The following is a 19,187-nucleotide window of genomic DNA, read 5'->3' as shown; positions in this document are numbered from 1 at the left end:
TTTATTATTTATTGATCAATTCTAATTGTTTATTGATCCACCATCTGTAGTAGTGTTAGGAAGTCAGAGGTTGAGAATGTGGAGAAACTGTCGGCTTGGGTTTTCTCCAGCAAGGGTTTTCTGCTAACCCTTTAAAGGCTATTTGTTGTTACGAAGAAAGAAGAGTTGAAGTGAAACTTGAATTTGATTCCTGTAAACCTGCGGGACCAAGAATAATAAATTCTCTCTCCTCTCCTTTCCCCTGCCCAAGGCGGGGGGGAGTTAAACTCTGGCATTTTTACAGAAGTTGAAAGTATTAAACAGGCAGGTGGATCTTTTTTTTTTTTTTTTTTTTTTTTTTTTTCCAGTTCTGTTAATGTAGTATGACCTGGGATGACTCCTGTGATTGTCAAAGATGGTTTGGGGAGACTAAAGCAAGTGTGAAGCACACCTTAGCATCTAATACACAAGTAAAATTCTCAGGTTTTCTCTAATCCTGCTCTCAAGGAGTTGCCTGTCTCGTTTTGAGCAGGAAGGGGAGAGCATTTCTAGAGCTGGATTCACCTTCAGGTTGGGAATAGTGTGTTTCCATCATCACCAGCTTTTGCTGGGGCCCTCGGCAGAAAGGAGAAGGAATATTTAGTCAAAAGCTGGAGAAAAATCAGTTTTTCGTGGTGCTGCTGTTAGCCTAGAGCTCATGTACAGCTAGGGATGCACAAAAAAGGGTGGGCAGTGTTGTCTGCTCTGCCGCTACCTGTCTTCTGCCAGGAGTGGTGTTTATGCAGGGAACTGCTTAGGTTAAAAGCCTGAAATGGTTTCTTTCTGGTTTTGGTGGTTGGTTAGGCTCTCCGTGCAGCTGCTCCAGCGCAGGGTGGTTTGTAAATCAGACAGGATGGGATGTTTTGGCAACAGGCCGTGTTTGTTCCAGATTAAAACTGCTGGAATTCGGAGCCTTCCTGGAGCAGGTGGGGTCTGTTCCCCTGCAGATAGGGGTGACAGGGTTTGGTTTTGCTCATGAGCCTTGGGACACTGGAGGGTGCTTTATCTGTTGGCGAGGTCTGGTGGGTATTTTTTTACCTTCCCTAACTGATCTAAAGTAAATCATGGGAAGGCTTTGATACGCCTCACCACAAAACCTGCGTTGAGCTCATTATGCAGGTGTGTGACTGCTCCTGAGATTGCTGAACAAATTGTATATAATGTATATGCCAGCATAGAGAGTTGGCAAATTCTGCGCTCAGTCTTGTGTTTTATACAAGATAGAAATAAATGGCAAACGAAAAACCCACAAGGTAATTCTTCTCCGCTTCATTGTGGCCAGGTCTTAGGTAGTTGCTTTGGGTTTGAGGCACAGACATACTGAGAAAGTCCAAAGAGCAACAGATATGCAAGTCTTGAGATAGGAAGACTTCAAAGGATAATCAAAACCAGGTTTTATAAATTCTAAGGAAAAGAATTATAGGGACAGACAGATTAAAATATCAATCTGAATATCAGAAGGGGCATTCATATCAGGATTGGCATTGGTTAACCTCTCTTGGCAAGAGCATATCAAAAAGGAGTGGGCAGAGGCTGCGGCTTGGAAGGTCTTGGCTAAATATTGAAGGAACTTTGTTACTCTGTTAAATCCAAAAAAACATTCTTCCACCGACAACGATGGATGGTAGACTAGAAACCTATCCAATGTAGGAGGAATTATGTCCATTCTGCAGCCAGGGCGTGGAGCAGGACCAAGAGGTCCCTTCCAAATCAAAAGATTTTCCCTATGATATGGTATTTACTTGCGTGTGTGCTCAAAAGCCTGATGCTCTGCCTGTTTTCCACAGCTGAGCACGGTCATCTTCCAAATTGTTTTTTGTAATGACTCTTTGATTTTTCTCTTCCTTTTTATTTTTTCAGGGCTGTAATAACAGAAGAGTTCAAAGTGCCTGATAAAATGGTTGGATTTAGTAAGTACCTTGGATGCTTTTGGTATAGTGGTTCTGTGCAAGAATGCTATTTGTTCTGTCCAAATAAAACGTGTTCATGAGTTTTTGTGCTTGCTGGCTTTGGATAAGCTTTGTCTGGTGTTCTCTTCATGGGGACCAGATGATCTGTATTTAAAATCCAGGTGCATGCTGCATGGAGAAGCTTGGTGGTCCAGTAATAAGAACAAGACCGGTACAGGTTACTGAGAGTTGTAGTGGTTCTGTTCCTGAAATCCCAACTGATGCAGCACATAAATATGTCAGAAGTTAATTTATTTCCCCTCATTGAAATATTTTACTTTGAGCATGCAAAAGTGTGGGAGTTGAGGGAGGAAGAGAAGATTTAAATGTTAAAGCAAGGCTTGGCTCAAGGCAAGTTAAGCAGAATTTAAAGTCTTTCCTACACTTGCTGCTGCAGGGAAGTGCAGCCAGCGTGCATTGCTCAGATGAGGTTTTTTTCCTAGACGTGTGTTGCTGGTGCTGCTTTCTTCCTAATTTCTCTTCCTCTTGATGGTCATTACTCTTCCTTTCCATGGCAGCCTCCTGCTTTTGTGACTGCAGTGCTTGCGTTGGCTCTTCCCTGCTAGATCTCTGTGCATCTTTTCCCATTTGATATACAGAGAGCGAAAAGGCAAATAACAGAGGATGATTACCCCTCAGTGCCTCAGGTTTTCTCCTGACTCTCCACCGTAAAGCTGTAGCTGTGGAGTTCCCGAGGAGGCAGTCTGTCCTCCCACCAGCCTTCGTTATTTATCAGTCCCAGGGCCACACGTGGGGAGGAAGGGATGGTGGAGGGATTCTGCAGCTCCTGAGCAGGACTCGGCTGGTGTCTCAGCTGTGTGTTGAGCACAATCCTGCTTCAGACACATCGGGCAGGCGGTGGATCCACAGCTGGGAGGGTGTCCTCCAGCCAGGTATACCTGTTAGACTCGACAGATTTGCTCTCTTGCAGTCTGGGCAGGAGATGAACACGGATAGGCACATTGCTTTGCAAAAAGATGCACAGAGGGAAGGCCATTATTTGCTGCCTCTAAACGTGAAGGGAGATGAGTACTTGTTTTCACTCACGGTTTGAATGAGCATTTCAGTACGTAGCAGTTTTAAGTGCAGACCAGAGAAATAGCATGTCTCTTGAAAAGAGGTAGTAAAATATGAATTTTAAAGAAATAAAAGCAGAAGTTGTTGGCTTTTTTTAGGACCCCAAATAACTGGTTTATTTGTTCCAGTGCATGATGGGTTTTTTGTTTGGTTTGTTTGTTGTTTTTTTTTTTAAATTTGTTCACGCTGTGGATGCCTCTTCTGCAATCCTGGAGTCAAACTGTTCCTTTATAGATAGCTGCAGTGGAGTAAAAGGGGGAAGGTGATCTGCAGTTATTCAGGGAAGCCGGTATGTTCTGACGCTTCTTGAACTCATTTCAGTAATCGGCAGGGGAGGTGAGCAGATCTCACGGATTCAGGCAGAGTCTGGCTGCAAAATTCAAATTGCTCCAGGTAAGAGCCTCTTTGTGTGCCAGGTGAAGGGGTTTTGATGTTGAAGGATGTTGTGTCCACCGTATCAGGTGCCTTGCCTTGGTCCTAATGTGTTATCACTGTTAACAGGCGATACGCTAAGCTCACGTGCATGGCTCCCTACGAGCAGAGCAAGCAGGCTTGTCGGGTGGTTTGGGGATGAAGGTAGCAAATTAAGGAACCGTCTTTTTGACCAACAGATGGGTACAGTGCAAATGGACAATCTGTGTTGTTTTTAAAGCAGAAATTGCAGCTGTTTAGTTTTCTCCTGGTGGTACCACTTCGCTCATTTGTCTCTGATGGTTTGATCTGCTCCAGCTCCTGGCAGAAAACATTTCGGGAGCATGGCAGCAAATCTTTGTACGATCCACCTTCCATTATAAGAACAGGACCATGCTACTCAGTCTGCTAGTGCTGCAGCCTGTTTGCTTCGAAGGCTGTACTACAAGTGCTGTGCAGGAAGCTGTCGATGAACGTAGTCTAGGATTTAAACCTCCCTTAAGTTGGCAGGGAAGGCTTTTAAAGAATGCAGACACCCAGCAAATATTTTAAATATGTTGACCCTGGATGTCTTTGAATTCATGGGCATGTTTGGTGTGCAGAGGGGGGTGTTTTCATTAGTACTTGATCGTTAACCAAAACCGCTGCCATTTTTGAATTCCATGTATTAATGTGGTGTGGGTTTTTTTTTCTCTAGCTTATGTAAGGAGTAATCACTCTTCTGCCTGCCTAGTGAAGGCAGTTTGGGTGCTGAGTCAGGAAGCATCTAACCCCTGTTGTTCTCTTGTTTCCTTTGCAGACAGCGGTGGGATGCCCGAGAGGCCCTGCGTACTCACCGGCCCGCCAGAGAGCATTGAGTGAGTTCTGATTTCATTTTTCTCCTTCCTCCTTCTCTCTCTTCTCCCTAATGCTGTGCTCTGTCAGTGGTGCTACTCGGTTAGCCACACCAACAGCTGTTGGCCTAGAGAAACTTGAGGGTCTCTGGAGCATAGAGCCTCTTGGTCTGATGCTTTAAACTGCACCTCAAAGGCTTTTTTTTCCCCCGTTGTAGTTTGAACCCTCTGCAGAAATTTCCATGGAATTCCCCTCCGCAGGGCAAGGTTGCTCCTAGGGCACCTAGGATGCAGTTTTCTAACTGCAGCTCTCCAGGATACTGAGCTAAGCTGTTGAAGGGCCCCTTCTCTTCTCCCCTTCGCTTCCCTCCTGTTGAGCTGACGTCCTTCCAGCTGAAGAAGGTCTGCATGAGGCCTCCAAAGCCTGTCAGTGCCACTCCAGAATACCCTGGAGGTGTTGGTGGTGTTGCACAGAGCACGAGGCCCTTGGGCGTGCTTGCCTCTGCACTGCTGCCAACAAGAAGCAAAGGACTGAACCCAAGTCTTGAATTCTGATCCCTGCATGGTAGAGACACGTGGCCAGCCAGCAGGGGTTTCTACTCTTTAGGCCTATAGAAACTTTAGGGACAGTGTTTCCTCCCTCCCCCTTCCCAGGAGCTGAGTTTGAGACTCTCACAAACCAGTTGAGGACCTCCTGCTGGAACTGGATCCAGGATCCTCAGGCTTACAGGAACACACTTAACATATGGAGCTGCTCTTTCTCTCCCCAGCCTTTGGGTAGGTGGGTTTTTTAAAATCCATCTGGAAATCTTTGAGTTGCATTTGATAGTGAAAATACATGGGCGCAAAGACTGTCTCTCTAAAGAGAAGGCAATCATCATTCTTCCATTCCTAAGAGATCTAAGGGTACTTAAATCTCCTTACTTTACCATAATGCTGCAAGCAGTGAGCCAGAATAAATATAATTGGCAAGCTCGTGTTGCAGGGCAGGCGATGTACTCTTGGTGATATTGAAGTGCTTTTTCCCCCTTTGCAAAACGATATTTCAGAACAAGAGTAAAATATTAAATCCCTGGAATGCCTGACGAAATGCAGTTGGGGCAAAATGGGGGACAGGTATAGTTAAGACCTCATTGTTCTGAAATATGTAGTTAAATGTAGTGATGTCCAAGGCTGTCTTTAAATGCAAATAAAATAAAAAAAAAAAGAAAAGCAAAATAAAAATAATAATAAATAAATAAATAAATACAAAGTGAGAATACTCAGTTTTTGAAGCAGAACGAAGTGTTGAGTATGTGGAATTTGGTGAAATTTACTTTGCTTCTGTGCTGAAATTATTAAGTTGGTTGTTTGAACTATATTTTCAGGCTACTCAGAGAAATATTAAAGTAAGGAAACCCTTCAAAGTCGTCAGATATCTTGTGTGAGGAGAGTTTTCGTTAGTTATATCCAGTGGCAAACTACCAGAGCTAATTTCCCAGTGACCCCTTCTCATCTGATATTCGTGCTGTATTGAATGTTGCAGTCTCTATTGTCATAACTTTATGCAAAATGTAGAGGTAGATTAAATAAAACCTCTTCAGACTCTTTCCGAATATTTGAAGTGGGCTTCCACAAATTCCATCTTTTGCCTTGTTTTGTGAGCAGGTTGAGAGAGGGCAGTGCTCTGATCTTTGTGCAGCCTCAGATCACCACCCCTTGAGCTGATTCAGGTGAACGTCTGCTTGCGAGGGATGATTTTGTGCTGTTTCTTCAAGTTCCCAGGTAGAAGACAGTCCTCGTAGGGTGCCTGATATGAAGTGGAGAGAGGGGAAATGTTGCTTTAGACTGAATAGGGAACTGGAGACTTCCTGCTACCTATTTGAGAAGTGCTGTAGGAAAAGTGCAGAAAAGGGATGTGTTGATAACAGTCCTCGAGACGAAGGGAAGGACCTGCAAGCTACTTCTGACGTGCTAAAGATTTTTAGAGGAGGTATCTTTAACCTCCAAAATGCTTCTTTGTGTCTGTCTCTTCTCACCAGGAGTAGAAGAACCCAGTCTCTTTCACTGGTGGCTGCTGCAGTATCCTTGCCTTGCTTCCTGGTGTAGCTTCAGCACCTGCTGTTTGGGGCAGAGGCTGTTAGAACAGTGTGCGTGGTGCTGCTGGTAAGAGCAGGCAGAGAAGGGCAAGGCAGTTGCCTGTGATCAGAGAGAGGTTAACCAACATGCTGCGGTACTATTGGAGCAGTGTCTGTTTTGGCTTGACCAAGGAGAACAGAGATTGAGTTTTATTAAGTATTATATATAATTTATATAACGTGTATAATAGAGCTTTAAAGAGTTCAGGACGTAGAGCATCTTCACTCAGAATGTGCACCCCAAATGTAATAGCTCAGCTATTATCCTTAACTTCCAACAGTGTCAGAGCATGCTGCTGCTCTTCCTTCTCTCTTCCCCTTTCAAAAAATCAAACTGCTTATAAGTAATCACGATAGGGGAAGTTGTACGTCCAAGGGATAAAAAAAAAAAAAAACAAAGTGCTAACTGTGGTTTCCTTCATCTTTTCACTTCTTCTCCTCTCCCCGATCACTTCACGTTCCAATGGTTCCTAGTCTCTTGCTGACGTGGAACAATGTTGTCTAATGGTTGTTTCCCTCGATTCTTTTCCAAGACAAGCAAAACGGCTACTGGGGCAGATTGTAGATCGCTGTCGGAACGGACCTGGTTTTCACAACGATGTTGATGGCAACAGTACGATTCAGGAGATTTTGATCCCGGCATCCAAAGTGGGTCTAGTCATCGGCAAAGGAGGTGAAACAATAAAACAGTTGCAGGTGCGCAAGATGCATTTACTTTAGGGCTCTCTTCCCTACTGCAGCTTCTCTAGATCAACAAGAGCGTGCTGAACCGGAGAGCCTTAAATGCTCTAACCTTCTACAGCAGGGACTACTCTTCTGCCTTCGGAAAGCTGGACTCCAATCTTGTGTTACAAACGAAATCGGTTTGGCCCCAGCTACGCATGTAGTGGAGTTTTGCCAGAACTGTGAAAGAAACTCGTGTGCTTTAGATAACATTTGGTGTGCGCTGGTCAGGAGGGGATCCCTGTAGCTAAGAAAAAGCTCTCTCTAGTCTGCTGCTGCAATAGTTTTTAATGCCAGCCATGCTGTTGTAGAGTGCTGTGCTTCTCTTTTGTTGTTGATCTGTGATGAAGCTGGCATTTGTCGTCTTTTTTTTTTCCTCATCCTACCCCTTTCTAATTCAATGTTTTGTTATGTATAAATCGATGTTCCTAGATATTCTAGCATCCTGCACAAGAAAAGCACCTAGGTCAAAAATGCAGGTTTTTTGGATGCCCTGGTTAGGCCTCTGTCATCCAGGAGTTTTAAGGCTGATCACATAATAACTTATGTGCAGACAGCTGCAGATTTTGGAAATGGCTAAAAAAAATAATCAGGTGAAATAGAGGGGTTTTGCTTTTACGAGAGATTCAGGTATTTGAGATCTTCAGGAGTAGCACACTTTCTGGCAATCTTTTACACTCCAGGACTATTACTGAATTTATGCTATAAATACATACGAAGAGCTAAGGTAGTGTTCTGCAAAGCTGCTAACGTGACCTACGTAACGTTTAGTAACCAAAATATAGTCCCTAGTTTTAGGGACTCTGCTTAGCAAAGTGCTCTGTGCTTTTTCTTCAGGAGCGAACAGGTGTGAAAATGATTATGATCCAAGATGGTCCGTTGCCTACTGGAGCAGATAAACCTCTCCGTATTACTGGAGATGCATTTAAAGTACAGGTACGTAATATAAGTAAGCAGTTGTCCCAGAGTACTGATGAGAAGCTTAAACATAAGTGTATTTGTGAATGTCTAACAGTTAAATCAAATTGTAAATGATATCATCCTTGCTGGTTTTGTTTCTTCTATAAGGTTAAAGTATGAGTAGAATCAGTTAAAACTGGACTATCAGTTAAAAAAGGACTATCAAGTGTTGGCTTGTTTACTGTATAACCTAGGAGCTCTTATTCCATGTAGATGGTAGACGTGGGTAGGAGAAGAGTTGAGGAGGATGGTTTGGAGAAAGTTTGTGAAAAGGTTTCCAGTCTGAAGCAGAAGTCGTAGATACGTGGTACTTAAGCAAATGGGTTCGTAGTGACTAACCTACACAGACATTTGATAAAGTGAACCTTCCACAGAAGTATTTCAGACAGCCAATTGACGCAGGTAATTAAAAGTAGAGAAAAAAAAAAGGAAAATAACCACAACTCCTGAAACCAAGGGGTTTGCTTAATATTGGTATTTCGGTCTCCTTGTGTCAGGGTTCTACCTGTGATCAGCCAGAGGCTGGAAGATTGCAGCATGATAGGAGTTCTGGAATTAAAGTTGAGCTGTGGCACGTTCCACTTCTCAGCAAGTGCCTTTTATACCTTGCTAAGTACTTAAATCTAGCTTAGCATTCCTGTCGCTAATAAAAATAGCTTTGTTTCATAGGCTCTCCCTAAGCATAAACTGCTGTAACAGTTGATGCTGCTCAGGTATGTTTGGGTGGCGTTTTTCAAGCCACTTAATGTAACTGGACTTTTAGATTTAAATGATAATTTTCAAAATTCTTATGCTTATTACAAAGGTATAGATATGCAAAAACATGAATGGGAGTCTTGCTACTTTTAACCAAATCATACTGTTAGTGCTGATGCTTTCCAGATGGTTTCTTCTACCTTGCAAGATTTGCTGTTGTCACATCTTCCATGCCATAAGTTATGGCAAGCAATCACAGAGGCTTCATAGGCTGGAAGATCTTGGAGGCACTTAAAGTTCAGCATGCTTAGAAAGCACTTAAGAAGCTCGATGAGCCTTGGGTTTTGGGGGACTCTGTGCTTCAATGTACAAAGTTCTTAACCATCTCAAATCACTAGCAAATATCTCGGATGCCTTATTTCTATCTTGATGTCTCTGAAATGTCTTGAGTTTTCCCCTTATGTAATAATTAGGAAGGGGACATGGAAGATTTTTAAAATATATATATATATGTGAAAGGAGTCAGATTTGCCAGTGTCCCTCAAACTTGCAAATAGAAGCAAAGCATCAAAAGATTGACAGTTAATATATTGAGATAAAGGCTCAAAGGTTTTCACATGTGGGCTTTTTTTTTTTTTTTTTTTTTAAATGGTGGCACTGCTTGCTTATTTCTAAGGCATGTTTTAACTAGCTGGGCTTATGTGCAAGTCTCTAAAAGGCCTGGAGAGCTGCAAGTAGGTAGGAAGAATATCTGTTTGTCTCAGAAAATGCCTTGCTGCAGACTTGTGCATAACTTCTCTGAGTGCCAGTAAGCTCAGTACTGGCCACCTGCCTTCTTGGTACATGTTCTCTACCTCTTAGTGGATATACTGTGTGCTGTGTTGCCACAGCTTGTACCATACTGTTATTTCAGCCCTATCCAGTAGGAAAGGGCCTTCCCTTCATTTAATTTTGAAAAATTGGTGGGAAAAATTAGTGATTATATTTTTAAAAGCTAAAGCTCCTCCCTTTGGAAGTAAGCAATTGCACACAAGGAACTGCAGCCTCGCACACCTGGCACACTTTGACATCTTCCACGTCTGACCAAAACAGATCTTCCCTGACTGGTAAATTAGCCCCTGTTGAGGCCCCAATGCTGAGATGGCAAGCAGAGTAAATTTAAGCTAACTGTAACTTCTTTCCCCATGTAGCAAGCGAGGGAAATGGTACTGGAGATCATCCGAGAGAAAGATCAGGCAGACTTCCGAGGCGTACGCAATGATTTCAGTTCTAGAATGGGAGGAGGCAGCATAGAGGTATGTTTTCTTCATGCTAACCTCCCTGTGGGATGGGCAGTGGGTGGAAGTCCTCGAATTTTGCATGTAACTTGTAAGCTGCTTCTGAAAAGCAATGTGCTCTGTTGCCAGAAGAGTGAGTCTGGCTGCAAAGGGGAGTTCTCATGGACTCCCAGATGGTGCTTCTCTAATTATCTTTTGAAGCCACATTCTTGCAGTGCAGAGTTCATTTAGCGGGGAAGGAATTTGCGGCCATGTGTTTGTTTTTCTTAAGGGATATGGTTGTGTAGCCTGGAGCAGCTTAACGTGGCCCATCCTCGTAGTTAAGTGCATCTCCTTGTAAAATCAGAGTCACTCGGTCTAGTTCTGAGCTTTCACACTGCTTTGCCTTTCCCATCAGGTCTCTGTGCCCAGGTTTGCTGTTGGAATTGTGATAGGAAGAAATGGAGAAATGATCAAAAAGATTCAGAATGATGCTGGAGTTAGGATTCAATTTAAACCAGGTTTGTGTGAGGATGGAGAGCTGTTACTTCCTTACCAGTGTTCCACTCTGGGATCGCTACGGTGATTCTGCTCTGAGGTTCCAGCAGCTAGGCTTTCCTCCTTTAAAGGTGCATTGTCTCTTTCTGAAACCTGTTTGAATGACTCTCTGCTTTCTCATGCACTTTGTTTTTCAGAGAGTAAGATTTTATACATCTTACTTGCAAACAGTAGATGTCACAACAGTAATGTCTTGACTGGTAATTGTATGGGAAAACAAAATACCAGTAACCAAACCCACTTTTATTTCCTATTCAAGAATTCTCCTTCAGGACATTAAAGCCTTTGGGGATCAGGAGTTGATTAATTCTAAGTAACTTTCTCTGGGTCCTTGGCTGTCTGATCACCTATCAAAGCTGCCTTTGTCCTCTTAAAATTATATCAACCTCTCTCGTGGCTTTTTGACATTGAAAGTGTTGCCTTTTAAACGCTGTCCCCTCTGCAGTGGGGTTGGGGTTTTGTCTCCTTTCAGTACCTGGAAGAGTGGCTGAAAGTTGTGGGACAGGAGAGCTCTTGGGCTAGATGTGTTTTGTGAACGTGCTGCTAGCAGTGGTGGTGCTGGAAGGAAGCCTTTGTTGGTGGGTGGATGTTCCCTCCTTTTAATTTAGTCTTTGTCACTTCTCTTCACAGATGATGGGATTAGTCCTGAAAGAGTCGCACAGGTCATGGGGCTTTCCGATAGGTGTCAACATGCAGCACACATCATCAATGAGCTTATTCTCACAGCACAGGTGGGTTCTGGAGGCTCTTGGGTGGAAAGAGCTTATATGAGAATGTAGTATTTGTGCATGCAGCTGTGTGGATGGACCCTGCTGTCTGAAGAATAGCAGTGTTACATTTTTTCCTCTGGTAGACCACACATGCTGCTGCCCAGGAGAGAGCTGCCAGCTTTGGTTTGGTTTTTAAATTGGATCTGGGCTCATTGAGCTATAGGAAGGTTCCCTTTTTTTTCAGGCAGCATCATGAGGCTTCATTGTAGTTCCATTTTTACCCTCATGGTGAGTTGTTTTCCAGTTATTTGAAAATGATGACCCCATGGAATGGAGCCCAGCGTTAGCACGAGGCAGAGGCTGGAGGCTCTGCTCAGAAGGGCTGAGTAACACTTGGGGTAGCACAGTATTAACAATGCTCGGACAGTGCCTCCTCTGCTGCCTCTTCAGACTCCAATCATCAGGTCTGGTGGCTGTGGGAGGCAGGAGAAGGCAACAAATGTTGGTGTACGCAGTTACTGTGCTCGAAGAACTCTGGTAATTGTCCACTTATGTTTTGAGGCCTGCTGTGGTAGCCTCTGAGGGCTCACAGCCTTTGCTTTTGGAGAAATCAGTTATCCAAAATAGCTATGTCCTTTAAATGTCTTTGAACTTTAAAGCTGCCTTTGGAAGTTCTGGAAAATGTGCATTTCAGCTGAGTAATTCCAGCAGTTCTTTGAAGAATGACACTTGAAAGGGTTTCGAAGGTAACTTCTGCGTGAGTCAGTGCCAAGTTCTATTCGTTGTTATGATGAAAGCCCCCACCACAACCTAAAAGTCCCTTAGTAGCTGATGCGCGTTTAAAGGTTTATTTCGGCAGATACATAGGAATGCATTTAAAAAATATTTTTATCTTCCTGAGTCAGGAAGGCAGCTGCAAACCTACATCACTGGCATTTCTTTAAATTACTTCAAAATCTGGAATGTGGAACTGAAGTCCAAGAATATCTTAGTTCAGAGCCATTGATTATAATGCTATTTAACTTACCTTGCTTTATTTTGTTTTTAATGTGCATTGGGGCCAGCAAAAAAAACCACTAATACCAATTTTTTGCCTTCCAAGGAACGAGATGGCTTTGGAAGTTTGGCTGTCGCCCGAGGAAGAGGTCGTGGCCGTGGAGACTGGAGCGTTGGAACACCTGGGGGCATGCAAGAAATAACCTACACGGTGCCAGCTGATAAGTGTGGTCTTGTTATAGGCAAAGGTAGGTCTGCAAACATAAATATTAGAGCTTGCAGTCTTTCTGTCTCTGGATGGTCACCTTCTTGCTGCCTGGCAGTGGGGTTTGGGAGTTTTTTGTAATTGTAGGTATTTAGTGGCCTGTGAATGCAGCGCAGGAATAAGCGAGAAGCACTTGTGGTTGTTTACTTTGTGGTGTTCTCGCTCATAATTGTACTCTCCAGGCCCTTGTTCACAATATGTAAGAGGAGCTCTTCATGCAGAGCTGTCAAGTAAGCCTGTTATAACAAGCAGCTGGCTGAGAAAAGGCAGTTTCGTTTGTGGATTCTTTTTAGAGAGAACTCATTTAAAGGACAGTTTATCGGGGACGAGCAGAACAGTCATTTTGTCGTGATGAATTTCTGTGAGTGCCGTGTGATAAAATGGCAGGGCTCTGAATGTGGCAGTAACTGTAGCTGCTTCCAGCCACAGACCCGAAGCATCTGATGAACAAAGTGAAGTGGTGGGGCTTGTCTGTATCACAGCTCATGCCTGAGCCTGTCACAGAACAGACTGGTGCCCCACGTGCACCTCATCTTGCTCAGGCGAGCACGTTTGCTGCCACGGAGGCCCCTTTGTTGCCTAAACCGTTGAATCTCTCCATGCTAAGGACGTGGACAAGGCACCTGGCCTTTCTCTCAAGAACCAGCCCACCTCCAAGACACTAATAAAAACAGAGCAGCAGCAGCAGTCTCAAATTGTTGTAGAGCACCAGGTAACGGCAGTGCTTGAATTAGAACCAGGAATAGCCCTGTGGCTTTTAATTGTTGCGATGCTTCGGAGTTAATACACTGATATATCAAAGGGGCTGTATTTAAGTTTTCCATCTGCTTATTTTAGAAAGAATGGCATATGCCTAAAGTAGCATTTAAGTAATCACAGTTGGCTTTTAGTGTCAGCAGAGGTGAGGTGAGTAGAATAGGAACAGATTAGCCGTGACGGTAAAGGAGGCAGAGACGGGAGGACATTGTGCCACGTTCCAGTGGCATTTAGTTTCCTGCTGTCCTGTTGGGCAGGGCTGAGCTCGTGATGAAACATGTTGTGCCCTTGTTCCACGGCCGGGCAACCCTGCTTGATCCCTTTCACACGTCTGGGTCCTGTGGTACCCTGAACTGGATGACAAGGGACACAGGTTACGGGACACGGGCGTGCAAGGAGTGCATCTGCAGTCGGTTTCAGATGGTCTTTGCTATAAACCTGTTCACAAACCTGGGAACTTTCTCAGTATGGCAAAACACCTGCGCTCCCCATTATGCAGATGCTGCAGAGCGATTGTGCCTGAGCTCAGCGAACGGTCCGGTTGGGCATAGATCGAGCAAAGCAAATTTTAAGCCCACAAGTGAGAGCTGTGTGGATGGAAAAATCAAATTATAATGAAACTTTATTGCCGGATCCATTAGTCATCCTTAATAAAGGATCAGAAAAGGTCACTTGTTGTTCAGCAGTGCACTGAAGTGGAGCATTTGCGACTACAGAGAGCACTGTGCTGAAAAGATAAATGCAGGTAGTGGAGTTAGATGTCCTAGCAGTCAAGTGCGAGGCCTGGCACAGGCTCGCTGTGGGGGTGAAGGGTAGCTTTTTACCTTTGTTTCCACAACAACAAAACAGGGATTCTTACCCAGCCAGATCAGAAGCTTTCTGGAGTGACTAATTACTAGTTGTATGGTGATTTGAATGCTCGTAGCTTTGTAATACCACCTTGCAATCGGTGCTCTTACGGTGCCTGTGCTCTTAGACTGTTGCAGCATTCATTTTTTTGTCAAGTGAGTGATGGCTGCAGCATTACCTTCTGGGGTCTGGACGGGGTGGATGTACCACACTCTCCATCTTTTAATGCAACACACCCTTGTCTGCTTCTTGTTTCCTCTCCCACTGCCTGTGGGGCATTACAGGGGAGAGGGGATATTAATTTGGGGGTTAATGTTTTTAACCAGTCACCAATTTCAAAGCCTTTGCTCACGCCCCAGCTTCCCCTTTAGTTTCTGAGCAGTTTCTGGCTGTTAATGTTTGCTGTGTGTTTTTTTGTTTGGTTTGTTTGTTTGTTTTCTTTTTGCCCCTGTGATACAGAGCTTGGCTGCTAGCCCTCCGTGTGAAATCTGGCCAAGCCCTCCGGGCACGTGTAGCTTGGTATCCAAGGCTCGCACCTGAGCAGTGCATTTCTTGGGCCCCTGGGGATAGGGTATCAGGTGTGGCCAGGTAACTGCTTTTGTACTTCCAGCTCCGTGTCCTCGCTCCAGAAACAGGGAGGAGAGGGAGACGAGGAAGTTGGCCTCAGCTCGGTCTCTGCAGCACGTACAACAGAAGATCCAGGGCCCTCTTCTTACGAGTACTGCTTCTCAGCTTCAGAGTTGGAGCCCTTTTGAGCCGATACCAAGTTCTCGGCTCCCTGGAAATCCTGTGTGTAGCTTTTTCCTCTAGAGGGTGGGTAGGTGCAGCTTTTCTTCTCTGAAAGACTCGAGGAAGGGTGGAGACGAGCACCATACACATGTCAAGAGCTTTCTCTGTTTGGTGGTGCTTGGAAACAAACCGCAGCCTCTCTGGGCCCCCGCTGGATTTCCATGATAAATACAGCAATATTGACAGATAACGTGGCTGGCCTGGCTCTTGTCAGCTCTGCCTTTTAGCAGGTTTGATTAATTGCTTTACGATTTCACGTCCAGCTGGGGGGCCACTCTTGGATCGCTTCTGCCCCCCATCAGGTAGAAGAATGGAGAGGGCTGCTGAATGCAGCTATAGACAGCCACCATGTGCCCAGCGGGTCACCCCGTCAAGAGGGAAGGTGAACTCCTTCCGGCACCACACGGCATCCTCTTGGCCGTGTCACTTCATCTGCATGCTCAAGGCCGAGTTAGGAAAGCTCGGATGGGAGGGGGCGCTTTGGCAAGTGGCAGGCTCCAAAGGGCAAGGAGAAAAAGGAGACCGAGTCCTGGTGCTGCAGGTAGGAGCTTGGGGCCTCTCAGCAAACCCCGAAAATAAAGGGACATGATCCTTCAGTGCTGCCCAGGAGGGAGCTGATATGGAAACAGCCCCAGCAACTCCCAGCTTGGTGCTGAATGCTAAGTGGGGAAATGAAATCTATATTCTCGCTTCCAGTCTGGTGAGAATGCTTCAAATTTCAGTCTGCTTTTGGAAGGAGCAGGGTAGTCAGCTGTGCACGCAGCAGCCTGTGTTTATGCTTCTGTCCCCACAAAAAGTTCTCCCTCTCCTTCGTGACCCATAGCGTGTTGGCTCCTGTGCATTCATTAAGCACGGGAAGTGGCTGTTGACTCAGATCTCACCCTAATAAAAAAACAAGGGCTTGATACAAATCTGCATCTGATAAAAGCATTGAATAAAATAAAACTTCTTGGACTTTCAGCTCCATCTTACGGCTTTCCCTTGTGTGGCTGAAAATGAGTGGCTTCGATTTCGGCTATACAGTACAATCCCTGTTGTCTGCCCAGGGGTGTGACACGACTATCTTTTGTTAAATGCATCTTCTAAAATTCATTTGGAAAGAGTTAATTGCCCTTTGGCAAGCTTTCCTCCTCCCTTCCCCAGAAAGGCTTTAAAATGTTAAAAAGGTCACGAGTCCATTACAATGAACCGAACAAGTGTCTGCGACATCCACAGTTTGTTTTGAAGTTGTGCTGGATGTATAGAGATGGAAATGCGAGCAAAATTGAGGAGGGTTTTGGAGGCTTTTTAATTAAAAGTGAACAAAAATCTCTGGTTGCTTTACTTTGCTCTCCTTCCCGCTTGCTGCGTGTCCTTTTGGCTGCTAATTTTGGTTTGTGATTTAGGATTTGTAAACTCCCTTCCTTCCCCGTACCCTTTAATTTCTCCAGTCGAGTGGAGCTGGTCTGTAAGTTGTGTGAGCTTCCAAAAGAAGAATTGAACCATTGTAATGTTGGCTGAAGCTTTTGTTAAGCAAATTTCATTAAGAGACCGGGACCTAGCAGGTCTTCAGGAAATCAGATCTCTTTGGCTGGCCCCGGAGCATCCTGCTCGAAGCACTCCGGTGCTCTGGTGTATCCAGATGGCAAAGTAGCCAGACGTGGTCACTGCATGCACAACTGACTCTGAGATCATGGAAGACAGCTTGGAATCCTGCTCCGTGGAGGGCTGTGTGTGCTGTGTTGTGCCTAGGAAGTGCACTGAGCAGAGGTTTCTCAGGGAATAAGCTATTGAACAGCACACTGAGATAGCTTTTCTTTGGTTTTAAGCTACGAGGTGTGTGGCTGGTTGCTTTTTGTCGTGTTGGGAGCCTGGCAGTGTGCATGCAGGAAGGTGGTGTGTTCTTAAAACAGCACCATCAGTGCCCTAGAAAGCATTTCAATAGCTCATGGTTTTAGGTCATGCTTATGAGGTAGCAGGAAGAAGTGACATGAGCTCAGGTGTTGTGGCTGCTTACACTACTGCCACCCCCAGCCCGCCTTGCTGGAGGCACACAGAAGGTAGCTGAAACCATATCCTCTTTCCCAGAGTCTCATTTTCTGCTTTTATGGAAGGAGTTGCTGAAACCCTTTGTCTTGATTTCCCTTTCTTCAGGTGGCGAGAACATCAAGAGCATAAATCAACAGTCAGGAGCCCACGTGGAGCTCCAGAGAAACCCACCTCCCAACACAGACCCCGGTGTACGAATATTCACAATCAGAGGAGTTCCCCAGCAAATTGAACTCGCTAGACATCTCATAGACGAGAAAGTTGGTGTAAGTTGCATCTCTGATCTTGGTCTGTCTCTTTCAGAAGTGGTTTCTTCACTGTTAGGTACACGTAGGCCTGGACTTGCAGGATGGCACAGAATGCACACGCTTCCATTATTTAGCTTCAAAACCATTTATTTGCTCATTAACAGCTATGTGGATCTTTGGTCCTCAAGCATCCATTGGACTAATTTTTTGCTGTGGTCCCAGAGGAAGATCGAACTGTTTGCTGACACTGAGTGTAGTGGGCAGCTGTATGAGAGGGAAAAGCAACTCTAATAAGGGATAAGAAGGCTGGCAAATGGGATTTTGAAGGGAAGACAATAGTGTTACTGTGTGAAAATGGCACAGTCCTGGCATCACCACACGGAACCCCTTGCTCCAGTAAATCCAGGATGACTTTTATCTTCCACTTAACACAGCGCTGTGGTATTGAAGCTTAATAATGTCAGGCTGGAGTACTGCTGGAGGGGGAGGCTTGTTAAAAGAAAGTAAGGAGAATACTGAACTGGGGAACAGAACTGAAAAACAACCTCTGTGCTGAATTACTTGAGGCAGCTTGATACCAACCTCAGGATCCAAGCTATTCAGAGGAAAACTTCTATCTGTTCCATAGTCCTGTTAGCCCCTTTGTGGCTGGCCAGAGCTGCTTTTGAAGCTGAGCTCCTGGAGTGTGCTGACAGTCCTGAGAACTGCGTCCTTGGAGGATCAGTCACTTCTTTCAGGTGCTTGGGTTTAATGGAACACGTTCCAGGCTGTTTTCTCCCCTTTCTTACTGCTCATACTAGCTACCTTCACCCTCTGCTTAGAGCTGGCATTAAGTATTTGTGGATTCCATGACAGGGTACCAGCATGGGTGGACCTGGAGGATTTGGTCAAAGCCCGTTCAGCCAAGCACCCGCTACACCTCATCAAAAGTAAGCTTCTCCATCTCGTCACGGGTGTGTTGTGGGGAATGGCTGGGAGCTGTAAAAGCACGGGGAGAAGCGTGGTGGGCCCTGAACGGGTGGTATGTAAGTGGAGCCTCTTAAAAGGGAGCATCCAGAAGAGATGAAACCTTTCAGCTTGACTACAGGAAGGATTTCAACTACTAAATCATAAGCGAGGTAGGTATTGGTGTCTCCAAAATTCTGGTTTCTAGTGCAGTGAGCGCAGAAAGAAGCTCGAGCTGCACACACTGGGGTGTTGCTCGGTACAAAGTGTCCTCACCTTGGCTTCACGAACAGACCAACATCCACGTGGTTAGCTGTTAACATCTACATATTTCCTTTTGTTCCCTTGTTTGCCTGTTCGCTCAGCAGTTGCTGACTACAAATAATTTTGTTTCTCCAGCCAATTTCATGCATATGACCTGTGAAGTGTGTTTACTGTCTACTTCAGCATGCCTTTTTGTCCTCTGCAGTGGTCCTCAGGCGTTTATGACACAGGGTTGGGGCAGTACCTACCAGACGTGGCAGCAGCCTGGACAGCAAGTCCCAAGTAAGTTTTTAGGACCTGGGTTTGAGAAGGGTTGGTGCCCATTTGCAATTGCCACTTCATGTCCACTAAATGTAGGTTCATCCGTAAGATCACTTCTGTGATAACAGCAAAATGAATTCCTGAGTAAAGGAGGTATGCAGAGGTGTGCTGTGGTGTTAGAGCTCAGAATAAGCCAAAGTCCATCAAAAACAGTAATGTTTTTTGTGTGCTTAACTGCTTATTGCTTCCCTTTTTGTGTAGAAACTTAGTCCTTGCTGTCTGTTCCTCTCTAGCAAAAAATAAAATCTGTTTTAGGTTTTCTCCTGCCAGGATTCTCTGAGCAAGCACTTGCCAGCCCCACTTTCCCCTAGCAGGCACACCACATATGACGGTGAGCCCTCCCATCTCTGTGCTCTTAACCGTATGGATTCTTGATTATTTTTTTGAACCTGCTCCTTATGAACTCTTCTCCAACTCC

The 19,187-nt window shown here is 44.9% G+C and overlaps 1 protein-coding gene across 4 annotated transcripts in view; it reads left to right on the top strand.

Moving 5' to 3' along the window:
* FUBP3 (far upstream element binding protein 3) overlaps positions 1-19,187 on the top strand; it is a 38,607-nt gene that overhangs the window by 13,111 nt on the left and 6,309 nt on the right. For all 4 annotated transcript variants that reach the window (XM_084299185.1, XM_084299184.1, XM_084299183.1 and 1 more), the window contains 12 exons: positions 1,879-1,928; positions 3,366-3,437; positions 4,255-4,312; positions 6,939-7,101; positions 7,966-8,064; positions 9,975-10,079; positions 10,459-10,561; positions 11,229-11,329; positions 12,411-12,552; positions 17,097-17,257; positions 18,095-18,168; positions 18,654-18,730. In XM_084299185.1, coding sequence (XP_084155311.1) covers positions 1,879-1,928; positions 3,366-3,437; positions 4,255-4,312; positions 6,939-7,101; positions 7,966-8,064; positions 9,975-10,079; positions 10,459-10,561; positions 11,229-11,329; positions 12,411-12,552; positions 17,097-17,257; positions 18,095-18,168; positions 18,654-18,730 — 1,205 coding nt within the window. The remainder of the gene's footprint in view (positions 1-1,878; positions 1,929-3,365; positions 3,438-4,254; positions 4,313-6,938; positions 7,102-7,965; positions 8,065-9,974; positions 10,080-10,458; positions 10,562-11,228; positions 11,330-12,410; positions 12,553-17,096; positions 17,258-18,094; positions 18,169-18,653; positions 18,731-19,187) is intronic.

Source organism: Netta rufina (assembly GCF_964035555.1).
Source record: "Netta rufina genome assembly, chromosome: 20".
Classification (NCBI taxonomy): Eukaryota; Metazoa; Chordata; class Aves; order Anseriformes; family Anatidae; genus Netta; species Netta rufina.
Note: the sequence above shows the minus strand (reverse complement) of the source record. Positions and strands in the feature narration are given on the sequence as shown.